The sequence below is a fragment of the Somniosus microcephalus genome, chromosome 8 (genome assembly GCF_052327205.1).
Source record: "Somniosus microcephalus isolate GS21.2 chromosome 8, FLI_Smic_1.0, whole genome shotgun sequence".
Taxonomy (NCBI): Eukaryota; Metazoa; Chordata; class Chondrichthyes; order Squaliformes; family Somniosidae; genus Somniosus; species Somniosus microcephalus.
Window position 1 is genome coordinate 237,384,681 of NC_140994.1, and position 16,785 is coordinate 237,401,465.

Genomic DNA, 16,785 nt, shown 5'->3' on the forward strand with positions numbered 1-16,785 from the left:
ACTGGACAATAACTTAAGAATGACTTAGTAACATTATAGATTATTTTTCCTAATGGATTAACTTCTAGGATTCAAACTTTGCCTCTTCTTACTGTGCTTCTTGGGGATACCTATATCAATATACCACACTGTGACAGGAGGATCCTGGTTCTTAAGTGATGGGGGAAAAAGTGGGCAATGGTGTTTACTTATTTTTAATGTGTGCTGGTGAGAAACCTATACACTGAACTTAGAGGATGTTACCACTGTGATTCCCTGCTGTGATAGCTGATGGCAACCCAATATACATTTGCCGGATTTGCTGAGGCCAGACAGTGGGAAGCCTCCATGACACTGGCACACCAGGATATCCAGATTCAAACTAGAGTCAAAGATGAGTTTGAACTTTAAATGGGAGTGAAGAGTTTTATCTCTAGATTTGCTGGTTTTGTAATATTCGGATCTTGTGGTCCTAAGGAGCTAATCACTTTCAATTGTCTTCCTGCAGATTTTAAGAAGGGCACCAATGCGCCGAACCATGGCAGCAAAAAGCTTACGACTCGTTGCACTTTTGGTGATGGTTGGCATTTCTGAAGTGAATCTGGAGAAACCACACACCTCACCTTTCCAATTCACCCACCATGTTTACAATGCTACTATCTATGAAAATTCCTCCCCCAAGACCTACATCGAAAGCAATGTAAAAATGGGCATTCAAATCACAGAGGCTGTCGGGAACATTAAATACAAAATTGTTTCTGGAGACAATATGAATGTGTTCAAAGCCGAGGAATACTTGGTAGGCGATTTCTGCTTTTTGCGCATAAGGACCAGAAGTTCCAACATGGCTGTTTTGAACAGAGAAGTAAAGGATCATTATCTACTGACAGTCCAGGCATCTGACAGAACATTCCAACATGAAGTGTGGACCAAGGTGATGATCCAAATCCTTGATAAAAATGACTTGCGTCCCCTTTTTTCACCACTGTCATACACTGTCTCCATAACAGAGGATACCCCATTGAGATCCAGTGTTGCCAGAGTCACTGCAACAGATGCAGACGTCGGAAGTAATGCAGAGTTTTATTATGCTTTCAAAGACAGGACCGATGTGTTTGCCATTCATCCCAGTAGTGGCATTGTCATGCTGGCAGGAAGCCTGAATTACACAACTCTAAAGCGGTATAACCTAGAAATCTTGGCAGTGGACCGCATGATGAAGCTGTATGGAGGCAGTGGGATTGGCAGTGTGGCGAAGCTGACTGTCAATGTAGAGCAAGCTGGTATGAGAGTGCCAGGAATTCTCTCTGTACGTCTCATCTCTCCTGGAACTGACCATGATACTACACATGCTATTATCACTGCAGAAGAAGGAGTAGATGCAGTGGACATTGTGGAAGGGGATTCATCGCACCATTTCAGAGTGGCACCATTCTACCAAGGCAGTAGGGAGTTCAAGCTAATATATAACAGAGAGGCAAACTGGGCGAGCAATTCCCTTGGCTATAATTTGTCTCTGCAAGCCAGAGATAAAAGCAACCCAACTAACTATTCACCAATAAAAGTCATTCACATACCAGCAAAGCAGCCTGAAGCCTTAAAGTTTGAGGAAGATCTTTATGAGGTTAGATTGTGTGAGTTTGCACCACCAAATAGTCCTGTTGTAATGGTTAAAGCTCAGCCTAAACTTCCAAATCAGGCATATTATCTGGTGCGCAGTCATGACAGTACAAAATTTAGGATAAATCGTCAAACTGGTCTCATTACCACTACTGCTGCACTGAATTTCTTGGAACAAGACCATTTTGAATTGAAAGTAAAGACCAGTGTTGGTCAGATCTCAACCAGTATTATTATTGATCTCATAGACACCAATAATAATGCTCCAGAGTTCAGAGCTTCTTCATACCAGGGGAGTATTGATGAAAATGTCCAAATTGGAACAAGTATCTTAACAGTCAATGCAACTGACAAAGACCAAGGTGAAAATGGCTATGTGACATACAGCATTGCCAATGTAGCCCCTGTTCCTTTCAACATTCATCCTTTCACTGGGACCATTGTGACATCTGAGGACCTGGACTATGAACTCATGCAGCGAGTGTACCATTTACGAGTTTGGGCCTCGGACTGGGGATCACCATATGACTATGAAATGGAAGTTCCTGTCACAATTTACTTGAAGAATGTGAATGACAACAAGCCACTGTTTGAGAAGGACAATTGCCATGGTAATGTTTCAAGAAATCTCACTGTTGGACACCTCATCACCACTGTCTCAGCAGTAGACGCAGATGAACTGCAAGGGATCAGATATGAGCTTTTGTCTGGTAATGAACTAGATTTCTTTGATCTCAATCCAATTTCTGGTGCACTAACGTTGAAGAACCCCTTCTCTTACAGTCCTGCCAATAAGATGTCATTTTTAAATCTTAAAATCGCAGCCACAGATGGGGAGAACTATGCTTCCACTATAGATGTTAACCTCACTGTTACAGATAGCCTGAAAATGGTCAGCATGCATTGCAAAGACACTGGAGCAATTAAAATGTTAGCAGAGACTCTGCTGCTTTCTGTTAAACCACATCATCAACCTCATGAAGAAGATTCATTCTCTTATATCCACATTGTCAATGCTCACACTCCACAATTTGATATTAATTTCCCAAGCTCCATTGACATAAGAGAGAACATCCCAGTCTATTCAACCATCTTGAATATTCGTGCAACTGATCCTGACTCTGGTTTCAATGGCAAGCTGGTCTATGTGATCTCAGATGGAAATGAAGACAGCTGCTTCATTGCAGAGATGGAGACTGGAGAGCTGAAAGTTGTGTTACCCTTAGATTACGAAAAAATAAATCTTTATACTTTAAACATTACAATTTATGATCTTGGAAGGCCTCAGAAATCCTCTTGGAGGCTGTTAACAGTGCATGTGCTGGATGCAAATGATAATAAGCCAATATTCTTGCAAGATAGTTATTCAGTAATAGTGCATGAAAATGCAGAGCTTGGAAGGACTATAGCCCAGGTAAAGGCTAAAGATAATGACCTGGGAGAAAACGGAAAAATAAAATACTCACTTCTGACTGATACCAAAACATTTTCCATTGACAAAACTTCAGGTATAGTGCGTGTCACTGGCAAATTAGATCGAGAGCTTCATCCAGTATATGTTTTGAAAATCGAAGCCAAAGATCAGCCTCAACTGGACCCCCAGCTATTTTCAACCATTGATCTAACAGTAGTCTTAGAAGATGTCAATGATAATCCACCTCAGTTTGTCCCATCCTACTACAGGGTGAGAGTTCCTGAAGATATTCCAGTAGGGACTGTCATAGTGTGGCTTGAGGCCTATGATCCAGATCTAGGACAAGGAGGTGAAGTGCGCTACAACCTGATAACAACTAGAGAAAATACATTCAGAATTGACAAAATAGTAGGAGCTATCCGTATCAATAAGCAATTAGACTTTGAAACTAAGAATTTTTATAATCTAACAGCTCATGCTGCTGACAGTGGAAAACCCTATCCTCTGAGCTCCACCTGTTATGTGGAAATTGAAGTGATTGATGTCAATGAAAACCTGCATCGACCACACTTCTCCTCCTTTGTGTTCAAAGACTCTGTCAGTGAAGGGGTACATGTGGGAACGTCAGTGATGACACTCACTGCTCAGGATGAAGACAAAGGGAAGGATGGTGAGATACGATATTTGATCAAGGGTGGAACAGGTCTTGGAGTCTTCACCATTAATGAAGAAACAGGTAAGAACATGAGCACAAATGCTGAACAAGAATAGACAACCACTTAGGCTACCTGATCACACTAATTTGAGTGAATGTCATATTGATCTGATTTCACAATAATCTCTGAAAAATAAGTATTATTACTGAATGTTTGAGGATTGAGCTTTTCTAAAGACTTGCAAGTCGTCTAAAATGTATTGTCATTTTACAAAATAAAGTCAAACCTCATTACAAATTGAAGGATTAAAAAAGCAGTTCTTATCAGGGATGAATGTAAACTAGTTCAGTTTCCTTTACCAGCTGCACTGGAGCTTCAGGTAAGATTAGAAAATAAAGTTATGATAATGAGGTCTTGGTATTAATTCTGAATGATCCATAAACAAACACACAGTGCAGTGCCACATAGAACAGTATTCCTGATTGGCCTGATGGAACTATCACTGAGTTGGAATATGTGTTAATCTTATTGAGTCTTCATGGGAAATATCAGTAGATTGGAGTCAATAGCTTGGAAATCTTTGAAAATTGAGAGAGATGTATAATGGGCGGCTGAATCGCTAACGCCCGTTTTATGTTATCACCCAAAATCAAAATGACCCCCAGACCCTCAAACTACAGGAATAACAGAAATTACAGAATGTTTCTTTATACTAAACACGGTTTAAGGGGGAACACACCATTACCTATGTAAGAAATCTGTGTGGCTCTGCATGTTAAAACATTTGAAAATCTGTCAGTTGGATTTGTGGTTTGAAAATTGTATTGAAGTTAAGGAGGTGCACCCATTCTGTATGGAAACAGCCCTGAGATTTGAAAATACCATTTGCACAAAGGCTTGCTGCATAGCTTGAACATTTTTGGAACTGGATGAATATTGTAAATGAAAATGTGTTGCGTACCAGAAATGAACACGATAAATGGCCTGAACATTTTGTCATTCATTTTGAGTTTTAGTTTATTTGCAAGAGGGTAAATCTAAAGGCCACTGTTTTTAGTGTTTTTGTCAACAGTCCTCCCTTGTTTCCTGAAGATGATGAATCCTGCATGTAACAGTAGCCTATCAGTACATAGGAGCATAGAAACAGAAGTAGGCCATTCAACCCCTCAAGCCTGTTCCGCCATTCAATAAGATCATGGCTGATCTGTATACAAACTCCGTGTACCCGCCTTGGCTCCAGATCCATTAATACCCTTGGCTAGCAAAAATCTATCGATCTCAGATTTAAAATTACTCATTGAGCTGGCATCTACTACTTATTGTAGGAGAGAGTTCTACACTTCTACCACCCTTCGCGTGAAGAAGTGTTTCCTAACTTCTCTCCTGAATGGCCTGGCTCTCATTTTAAGGTTATGTCCCCTTGTCCTAGACTCCGCCACCCGTGAAAAAGGCTTCTCTCTACCCTATCAATTCCTTTCAAAATCCTAAAAACCTCAGTCAGATCACCCGGGGATATTCCAGGGAATAAATGCCTAGTGTATGTAATCTCTCCTCATAATCTAACCCTTGGAGCCCTGGTAACATTCTGGTGAATCTGCGCTGCACTCCTGCCAACGCCAATATATCCTGTCTACAACAATAGCAACAACAACTTAGATTTATATAAGGTGGGGTTCCCAGAACTGTACAGTACTTCAGATCTGGTCTAACCAATGCTTTGTATAGCTGTAGCAAAATTTCTAGTCCTCTAGATTTAAAGGGGCAACATTCCATTAGACTTTTCGTATAGTTTTTGTACCTGACTACTACATCTTAGTGATCTGTGTGCATTAACCCCTACATCTCTTTGGACCTCCACTGTTCGTAGCTTTTCACCATTTAAAAAATACTCGGATCTATCCTTTTTTGGTCAAAAACGGATGACCTCACACTTACCATGTGTTGAAATCCATCTACCACAGTTCTGCCCACTCACTTAATCTATCAATGTCTCTGTAATTGTATGCTCCCATCTACACTACTTACTATGCCACCAATGTCTTCAGCAAATTTGGATAAATGGCTCTCTATTGTGTTACCTAAGTCATTAATAAATATAGTGATTAGTTGAGGCCCCACAAATCAGGTAGGAATAGAATCGGTTTCAGCAATGATACTCCCAGAATTAAATAGCTTTTCTTTCCAATTTGAGACAATGTTTTCAAGGGGAGACTGGATAGGCACTTGAGGGAAATAAACTACAAGGATACAGCAGGGGAGTGAGACTGACTGGACTGCTCTGCAGTGAGCCAGCATGGAATCGATCGGCCGAATGGCCTCCTTCTGTGCCGTTATGACTCTATGACATACCCATTATCCCTACACTCTGTCTTCTACTGCCTAACCAAACTCCTAACCAGGTCAATAATTTGCTTTCAATTCAGTTAAATGGGTATTTCTTTGAAAAGATGACACAAAGCTATTCAATTCTGGGCGTATCATTGCTGAAACCGATTCTATTCCTACCTGATTTGTGTGGACATACCTACATCTCCTCCTCCACCTGCACTGTGAGAACTGAAATCAGTCAACTGTGGGACTTGTGAGAGTAGAACCACACCGCTTACCCCACTTGGTCACCTGGGGGAGCCATTGCCAGTGCTCTTGCATATTTGCTAACTCTGTAAGGTTTATATATCCACCTCCTCATTCTATACATGACTCATCTAGTGCATTTCATGGGAACATGGGAACACTTCTGGCAAGATACTGACGGGCTGGATTTTACCTGCCGAGACGAGTTGGGGGCGGGACTGCCTCCACCTGGGTTCTAGTCCCGCCCCCAGAGACGCCTGACACACAGACACTATTTTCCCTGATTGGCCTTGTTAAGCCCGCCCTGTGGGCTTGCCGGCTAATTAAGGGAAAGCCGGTGTCAGATGACATCAGTTGATGATGCTTCATCTGCCAGTTTTCTTAAAGGGACACTGAGGTGCTATCAAACACTGACAACCACTGTCCAAAGGTGAGCCCTTGCACCCAGACACTCCAGTTACTCTCTCCTTAGGATAAAACAGATGGCAGCTGCAGGTGAGGTTACAGAAGCCATCTGTCACTTCTCCCAATGAGGTGAGGCCACACAAACACTTCAAAGCTTGTCGCCTACAGAAAATTCTAAACACATAAAAAATGACTTTCCCCACATCTCCTTACCTCTGATACTCACCAGTGTCCCATTGGATCCTTCACACCACTTCTGCAGCTGTCATCTACACAAACATTACAACAGACCCACAGCACGCCTCACTTACCCTGGCGGGTTCCTCGGCATCAGGAAGCCTGCAGCAGAAGTCTCAAAATGGGAAAAAGATTCTTAACTGCCTGTTAACTACCTGTTAACAGGCAGTTAAGTGGCTATAATCCTCTTCCCGCCACTAGGATTCGGGTCCCTGTTTGGAGACGGGTTGGGAGCGGGTTCGCGACCCGCTCCCATTCTTTTTGATTTTGCCAGCAGTCCCACCTCCAAACCTGCCTCCTCAGGGCTGGTATCTCTGGAGCAATATTAAAAGGGCAGTTTTAACATAACCTGCCCATTGGGAAACCAACGGGATCGGGTGGAACGTTGGATTTACAACCCGCCCGATATTATTCTCCGCTGACTTCAATGGGGAGTAAAATCAGGCAAAGCGTAAAACCAGCATTGCCCCGATCCCATGGGTCCCCCCCCCAGTGAATTAATTTAAAATTACCCTCTAATTGTCTTCTACATTACATAAAACCTGAGTTGCTTGCCTGTTCCTCAGGATAAAGGAAACATGTATAGTCACATGATAAAAGGAAAAATCAGTCATTAAAGATAAATGTGTTTCCTTTTGATTACAGGAATAATACAGACTGCAGAGCTCCTTGATCGTGAAAGATACCCCCACTACTGGTTGACAGTTCTTGCAACGGATTTAGGTGCCACCCCTCTGGTCACTTCAACCGAAGTCTTCATCAAAATTATAGATGTTAATGATAATCCTCCTCAGACCACAGCGCCCGTTTACTATACCTCAATCATTGAAAACTCCCCGAAAGATAAGTCAGTCCTTCGCATTGATGCTGATGACCCTGATTCCAGTTCACAGGGCCGGCTGACCTACAGGATCACTAGTGAAAACCCAAGAGGATTCTTTGCTATTGACCCAAATACTGGTATGTTAATATTGTCTGAAACCCTTACTTTTTAAATGTTCAGTATTTCCTCATGGTTTTGTTTGCTTATGTAGCTATTGTCTTCCCTCTATAGTGTTATTCCAAATGTATGTCTTCATGAATTCCTCATTACCTTTACCCACAGGAGGTGGGAATTTCAAATTTGTTAAAAGTTTTCATGAACGACAGGTTTATAGACAAAATATAAGAAAGAAAGACTTGCATTTATATAGCGCCTTTCACAACCACCAGACGTCTCAAAGCACTTTACAGCCAATGAAGTACTTTTGGAGTGTAGTCACTCTTGTAATGTGGGAAATGCGGCAGCCAATTTGTGCACAGCCAGCTCCCACAAACAGCAATTTGATAATGACCAGGTAAATCTGTTTTTGTTACGTGGATTGAGGGATAAATATTGGCCAGCACAACACCATCCTTCTCAGTTTAACGCCTCATCCGAAAGACGGCACCTCCAACAGTGCAGCACTCCCTCAGCACTGCACTGGAGTATTGGCCTAGATTTATGTGCTCAAGTCCCTGGAGTGGGACTTGAACCTACAACCTTCTGACTCAGAGGCAAGTGTGCTACCAACTGAGCCACAACTGATAAATGCACTGAAGGGTTATTGATAGACTTCTCTAACCCAGTGTGTTATGATTCATTAATTTGTACATAGATGGACTCTGATTAAGCCTCTACCTGTGCAAATCGGGCTGGTGCATAAATCTCTTTATGAATGGATTAGAATGGATAGGGTCCTGGAGATGTTGCTGCCTGTCTACAACAGTTCTGGTCATTCCAGTATCTGTCAGCAGGATAAAGCATTTTGTTTTGTTCTTGGATAGTGCGGATTTTGGGGGGGGGGGTTTCTGGTTCCCGGTCATTTTTTATCAAATTGTAGTTACCTTCTCCAAGGTTTCATTAATAGAAAGCTGCAGAATACCGTTGCTTAAGCAAAAGCAAAACTGACACTTAAATACAAGTTCAAAAAACTGGTTAACAGCATCGAGGAGATACTTTATTCAACTTGCAATATAAATTTATGTTGGTAAAAAGGAGAAATTACCAACAATATTTAACTTGTCATTACATTATTGCTGAGCTTGAACATGTCATTTTTTGACATCACTACCTTTAAATAATTGACAGCTAGAGTTGCAATATTTAAAACTCCTTTCAATTGAACTTTGGCCAATTGATGATTAGATTTGACCAAGACTGAAATAGTTTAAATCCTTAAAGATTAGTTGAGCAGATGCAAGGCTGTTCGATGTTGTTCCTTGTTTGCTTTTATTAGTTATGTAGTTGTTCTCCTTGCTGCAAAGGCATGTAGGTCGAGATTTTGCTCACCTTGGCGGTCCGGGGCAAGCGATGTCGGTGGCAGGTCGAGACCTTACTGCTGGCTCCATCCTGCTGCCTAAAATGAACTTACCTCAATGGGGCTTGGTAAGTCCGCCCAGCGCATTACCTGGCCCTATTAGAAGGAAGCGGGTCTGGTGACGTCATTCATGACGTGACTTGAGCCGGTTTCCTTAAAGGGACCATGTCCACCTTTCTTTTGACGTTTGTGCTGTCGGTGTTCTGCAGCATTGAAGTGCTGCAAACACTGACAATCATTGCACAGAGGTGCAGGGCTGCACCCAGTTTCTCCCATGACTCCCTCCATATGCTTATGGAGGGAGTCACAGCACAGAGGGAGGCTCTCTTCCCATCCCATGGGCGGAAGAGACTTCCCCAGGAGATCAACACAGCCTGGTTGCACATTGCACAGGAGGTCACAAGCAGGAATGTTGTCAGGAGGACCTGGGTGCAGTGGCGCAAACCTTTCAATGATCTCAGTAGATCATGAAATGTTAGTACAAAGCCACACTCACCTTCATCCTGTTGTGCCTCTTATCACATCCCCATCATTCTGCCTTCCCTACCCTACTCCTGCACATCCTTACTCACACCAACTTACCTTACACCTCCACCCATCCCTCTCTCTCTATCTACATTATCACATTCCGATCTCACCAGCCACCCCTCATACTCACCCCCATCCTAGTGCAATCATACAAACTAACAACACACAAGGGTAGCCACTTGGGTGATTTATCCAATTTTAATGTAAAGTTTCTGTTAATGTGCTGTCAAACATTGAAACCTTTCTTTTCAACACTCTCTGGTTCCCGACCCACTGTCAAAAAAAAACATTTTCCCACCCGACTCGCTACAGATTCCGCCCGCTAACCCCCCGCAAAATCTCGGCCGTAGTTTCTCTACCTCCAGGTTGTAACACCCAGCTGCAACTGATACTTGAAAAATGCATCAAATCATAGCATTCTTTGTCATTTATAACAGGCGCATACAATCTGTTCTTTGATATAATGGCGTTCTTTGGTTTTGTCTGTGACACAGTTAATGCAGTTTTTGATTATTCAGAAGAAATTACTAAAAAGCAGATTGAACTCTCAGCTATCTATATATATAAAGCGGTTTGTCTCTCTTTCTGTCTGTCTGTCCGGCTATACAATCAAAAGAGAGCGTACCTACACATATGTTATATCAAAAGAAAGCTTATCATTAGGGGAGTCTAATAGGTGTATTTACTTTTTGGTCAGACAAAAATTGTTCCGACAGTATACAAAAAAGATTTTTAAAAACGGCAACATTCCGCTCATTAGCGTTGAGTGACGTGATGGTTGACCAATTGTACAGGGGATTAACCTGATGGTTGACCAATTGGTGGGTCATGGGGGGCGTTTCATTGTGTGTGTGGGCGGGCCTAATCCTTCTGAGCTGAGGTGAGTGGCAGCCATCTTGATTCCTAACTCTTGATTTATTTTTCCCACTTTGTGTGTGTGTGGAGGGGATTTTGGGAGCGAGTTGAGGTGGGGAAGGGTTTCCCCGGTGGCGGCCATCTTGATTCCTAACTCTTGATTTATTTTTCCCACTTTGTATGTGTGTGGAGGGGATTTTGGGAGCGAGTTGAGGTGGGGAAGGATTTCCCCGGCAACCGGGCCCGGTCCTCTCTCACAGCCTGTAGCCCCTCAGGAGGGCGGGGGTGGGGAGAAGAAGGTTTTCCCCGGCAACCGGGCCCGGGCCTCTCTCACAGCCTGTAGCCACTCAGGGAGGAGGGTTACCTCGGCAACCGGCGGCGTCTCACTCTCCCCCCCAGTCTCTCTCTCTCTCTTCCCCGCGCAGCCTGAAAGCCCGGGGGAAGAGGGAAGCGAGCAGGTGAGCGACGGCGTCTCACTCTCCCCCCCAGTCTCTCTCTCTCTCTTCCCCGCGCAGCCCGAAAGCCCGGGGGAAGAGGGAAGCGAGCAGGTGAGCGGCGGCGTCTCACTCTCTCTTCCCCGCGCAGCCCGAAAGCCCGGGGGAAGAGGGAAGCGAGCAGGTGAGCGGCGGCGTCTCACTCTCTCTTCCCCGCGCAGCCCGAAAGCCCGGGGGAAGAGGGAAGCGAGCAGGTGAGCGGCGGCGTCTCTCTCACCCCCCCACCGCAGCGAAAGGCGTTTGTCTGCCGCCCAGCCAACCGGGTCCAAAGGCCCGCCGCGTTAATGATGAGGAACCCCGGGCTCGCTTCGGAGCGATGGGCACCCAGCCTCCCGATGTCGGACTGACTCCATTCTGGTACCGGAAAGGAGGGAGAGACAGGGGGGGGGGAGGGAGAGACAGGGGGAGGGAGGGAGGGAGAGACAGGGGGAGGGAGGGAGGGAGAGACAGGGGGAGGGAGGGAGAGGGAGGGCAAGGGGTGAGGAGAGGGGCAGGGAGGGAGAGGAGAGGGGAGGGAGGGAGAGAGAGTAAAGCAGGGAGAGACAGGGGCAGGGAGAGAGAGAGGGTGAGGGAGGGAAAGAGTGAGGGGGTGGGACAGGGAGTAAGAGCTCGCCTTCTTCTTTCCTTCCTTCCTTCGCAGGGGTCCATCGGGCCAGGCCTGAGGCGCTCCTTCCCCCCTCTCTCTCCAGGCTAATCCCGAACTAAATCCAGCAGTCTCTCTCTCTCTCTTCCCCCCCAAGTCTCTCTCTCTCTCTCTTCCCCCCGTCTCTTTCTTCCCCCACGTCTCTCTCTTCCACCTCGTCTCTCTCTTCTCCCCTAAGTCTCTCTCTCTCTCTCTTCCCCCCTGTCTCTCTCTTCCCCCACGTCTCTCTCTTCTCCCCCATCTCTCTCTTCTCCCCCCCCCGTCTCTCTCTCTCTCTTCCCCCCAATCTCTCTCTCTCCCTTCCCCCCAGTCTCTCTCTCTCTTCCAACAACAACATGCCCTCAAAAAACCCTCGGCACCGCCGGGCACTCCTGCTAGTATATAATACATTTACTGAATTTACAGCTGCGTAAATTCCATTGTCCACATTTATAATGGAAATTGACTATGTAAGCTGGCCACATTGTAATGACACCCTCCCATCAGTGAAAGTGCTGGTAATATAGACAGTTACGTGGACATAAGAATTTATAATATAAATCCAAAAATAAGGATAGAATGTATGACTTTGAAATGGGGACTGAAGTATGTACATCTTGGACCAATTGTCCTGAGCCCTCTAACCCTACTTCACCTGAATATTACACTTGGTCTTTGATTCCCCATGTGCGAAAGCATGGGAGAATTCTTGCCTCACGCTTCAAAAATATAGAAAGCAAGCCAGTTATTTGCTCCTGTTCTTCTGACTTTGTGTAACCCGGTCTTTCCCTGAGGCTGTGAACCAGTAATTTACAAGCTGTTCTCCATCTACAAAATCATTTTTCAACAAGTGACCTTAACGTGTTTATTTAGACCACTTCCCCCACCGGGAGTACTTAAGCAGTTGTCTTAAAGAGATAGGTTAAACAAAACGCCACCATAGCAGCTAAACATTGGAGGTGGGGGGAGGGGGTAATGTTGACCTTGTATTGGGTGATAACTAATCGGCAGCCCATGTTACGTCTCTCCCTATTTTTATTTCCATTGAATATTTAAGCGGGCAGAAAATGTGAAGCCTTACACATAGAAAGAAAAAGTAGGCGACAAGCATACTCCATGAATGGTGTTGAAATAGCTATGGATGAGATTAAAGAAATCTAGGAGCCTTAGTAGACAGACCTGAAGCGAAACATGCCCAACCAATGCAGAGCAACAATCAACAAAGCCAATAAAATGTTGAACGACACAGCCAAGGCAATAGAATGTAAGTCTGGGCAGGTGATGATCAAACCTTATCGTGCTCTTGGCACACTGCATCATGAATGCTGCCTCCAGATCTAATCGCCAAGAAACAAGAGATCCACAAGGCCAATCCCCAGTGTCAAGGGTCTGAGACTCAGACTTTTCAGCCTGGAAAGAAGACATCTGAAAGGTGATCTTATAGAGGTACAGCACTCACCTCTTATAGCGGGTGTCCGCTTTTTCGAGTCCCTAAGTGGTGCGGCAACGTGCACAGTGCATCCTGTTCTGGTTGGTGAACACCAGATTTCTACGGCAATTGAGAAAAGACATGAGAGCGGCTCTTCTGTTCCGTGTTGGTCATATTCACTGGATATTGTACAAGGGTAGAACCTCCTGTCTATCTGGCTGCTGTTCTTGAGTACCTTGACTGTTGAGACCGTGGAGCTGACGGACAATGTGCTGGGAGCACTAGGAGCAAGTAAAGCCGCCAAGAATGAATCCAGTGCAGTTCGCTCTTTTCAGAGCCGCCCAGTGTATCAGTGAAAGGGCTGGTCTGCAGAGAGGCAGCAAGTTAAATTTATTGAACGGTTTGCTGTGGCTTGTTTCTTGGGTCTGTACTGAGCCAATACTGTAGGCATTTTTCAGCTCCCTATCAGTTTCTCCAGGTCCAATAACTGTTAGCAGCTCCCCTCAGATTCTTGGATTCCTCCCATCACACAAACTCTGCTGTGACTTTGGATCAAGGCGATTTCTAAACACTGAAAGGTATCAGGCGCTCTCAGCTTTATTAAAACTGCAGTCAGTTTCTGCCCATAATAAACAGACCCCTTGTGACTCTATAACCGGCAACTTTCATATTGACGTTAGTGCATATGGATAATGGTTATAGTTTTTTGGCCGATATAAGCGACTACCCATTTGAAAGGTGGACGTTTTAAGTGGTGGGGACTGTATATATGATCGTTAAAGGTATAGAAAAAATTAAGCCTTTGGGACACAGGTTCAAGCTAGAGATGGGTACATTCAAGATAGATATCAGGAAATTTTTCTTTGCAAAATGAGTGAATAACATGTGAAATAAAATTCCAGATAGAGTAGTGGAGGCAAATGTCCTGGAATTATTTAAAGAATAATTGGATGCTGCAATGCGGGTGGCTGGTGGGTGGGGGGGCGGGGGGGGGGCGGGTGGAGGGAGGGCGGGTGTTAGGACCTCTCTGGATGGATTAATCAAGATGGGCTGCATGGCCTTCCTCATCCATAATTAGCTTGTGATCTTTTAAAATGGTGAAAAGAATGAATAATATGATAATGAACAAGTTATTTGTGCTTGTGGGTGTAGAGGGATATAAACACAAAACTGACAAGTCTTAAGCCGAACTAGAGATAGAAAAATTGCTTTCCCTTGAGGCAAAATATTGGGTTCCAATTGCTGTCCTGGCTGTGATCCGATAATTCTGCTGAGATAGAGAATCAAACCTGGATTTTCTGATCCTCTGATCTGCGTGACCTAGTATTACAGCAAAGAGGCTGATCTTATTCACCTTTTATCATAAACCTACAGTAACTATCAGAGATTACGTGGCTGAGGAATGGGGGGTAGGAAGCACCTAGTCATGATGCTCCAGCCATCATGAGTGTGGGGCAGGCTTGATGGACCAACTGGTCTTTTCCTGCCCGTAATTTTCGTATGTTTGTACCTCTTTGTCCAGAGCAACATTAATTTGCTCCCCAGCTAAATCTAGTCAAACAGCTTCTACTTCTTTCATTCAAGCCAACAATTTATCCCCACTGTTTGCCTCAATAACAACAGTCACTTTGTTTAATAACAACAGAAAACGCTGGAAAAACTCAGCAGGCCAGGCAACATCCGTGGAGAGAGAAACAGAGTTAACGTTTCAGGTCGAAGACGCTTCGTCAGAACTGAGAAAAAAGCAGGAAATGAAACAGATTAAAAAGCAAGTTTGGGGGCTGGGAATTGGGGGAGGGGATGAAAGAACAAATTCTAATTTGACATTTGGAACAATTTACATCAATTAATAAGGCTAATTGTGAAACTAACCTGTTTATATAAAAACATTCCGTGCCAATTTTTAATGTCAACTTAATGACTTATCAGATTTATGAATAACAATAATTTACAAAATTGCTGAAGTCTTTGTCTGTGCATGAGTCAATAAAACTATCAACATGAAAATTAGTTAATTAGTGAAACCGTGAAAGCAGAAACAGTATTTTTTCTCCAGACAGGAAGTTTTAAGGTTTAATTTATTTACTAAGGTTGGAGAATTTGCTAAAAAAACTGCTGATAAATTCCCATTCTAACTGATTATCCAATGAATGAACAATATTATTCGCTGATAACATCAAAAATGTTGAGAAATTTGTCAACACCAAACTTGTGAAATTCACAACTCCAGTAAATTGCTCAAATCTGAATATGTAATCAGGTTCCACATCTTCCCTTTCCCTTTTATGACCATCTTCTCCCTTTCTCCAATTCTTCCCTTTCCCTTTGTCATTCCCCAAATCATTGTTTCCTTCCCTTCCTTCAGTTATATCTCCTTTTCTGTTAGTTGGGTTCATAAGATCCCTGGTTTATTGGTCTTACATCAGGTCAGACAGTCGTCATTACAGGCCACAATCAGAGATTTTTCTCTTTATTGTCAGAATTTTCATTTTTAGATGAAATGTTTGACTAAGAAAATTGTTTTCTCCACGTTGTGCTTGGATGCATCTAGTGATACTTCATAGCGGATCTCCGGTAAGTCGTCAGACCTTCTTTGGCTTAAAGCTGTACCGTAGCAATATAAAGGAAGTAGATTTAGGTGATGACATTGTAGCTTCAGTTAGGCTTTTTTCAAGTTCAGAAATCATGTTAGTTGAAACAAAGGCATTGTCATTTTTGAGGTATTTTATTAAGATAAATCCACCTAAGAAGTTACTCAGATTAGGACAATGTTTGCAATCAATAACATCATGGATGACTGACAATTTCAGTGTGCTCACTCCAAATCTATGGTCCCTTTTATCCTTACTCCAGTGTAGTATGAGAATCCTCTGGTCCTAACTTTGGCTCTCCACAATGAGAACACAACTTAGTTGGGAATGAAGGGGTGGTCCTTTGCCTCATTCTGTAGCAATGTGCCAGATGTGTTCAAGTGAGTCATGGGCAGTCAAGACTGATGGTCATATCAAAAACAAGTGATGGAATTTGTAACCATTTCTTTTACTCCCCAGCTGAACATGAACTTGTGGTCCTGATAGGGATGCAAAAATTCATGGATCACAATTGCTTTTTTAATTTCTATTAAGAGCAGGGAAGTTATCCCTGGTGTCCTGCCCAATATTTATCCGTCAATCAACATCACTAAAACAGATTATCTGGTCATTATCACATTGCTGTTTGTGGGAGCTTGCTGTGCAAAATTTGGCTGCCACCTGTCCTACATTACTATAGTGACTACACTCCAAAAAGTACTTCATTGGCTACAAAGCGCTTTGTTCCATTAGCACCAGCAACCCTCCACTTCAGCCAAGTGGACATCCTTCATGTGTGAGACTAGCCAGTGGGTCTTGGCAAGTTACTCAACCATGGAAGGTTTCAGTCCCGGCTCTGACCTAGTCTTCATTCTGATATCCACACATGTGGGTTTGGATTTTCCTCCACTATTCTGCCCCAACTCCAGCAGAAACAGTGGGAAAATTAGGCGGTAAGCCCTACCCCCTCAGCCCTGCCCGACTTAAATTTTCCTCTCCCCACCCCCGCCAAGAAGGCTGCTGGCTGCCCCTTCACCACCTGCCACGTGTAAATGCCAACAGG

The 16,785-nt window shown here is 43.8% G+C and overlaps 1 protein-coding gene across 1 annotated transcript in view; it reads left to right on the forward strand.

Annotated features, from left to right (window-relative positions):
• The first annotated feature begins 517 nt into the window (after positions 1-517).
• Positions 518-16,785, forward strand: part of fat2 (FAT atypical cadherin 2) — a 113,129-nt gene continuing 96,861 nt past the window's right edge. The window contains exons 1-2 of the mRNA XM_085995815.1: positions 518-3,749; positions 7,531-7,845. Coding sequence (XP_085851941.1) covers positions 518-3,749; positions 7,531-7,845 — 3,547 coding nt within the window. The remainder of the gene's footprint in view (positions 3,750-7,530; positions 7,846-16,785) is intronic.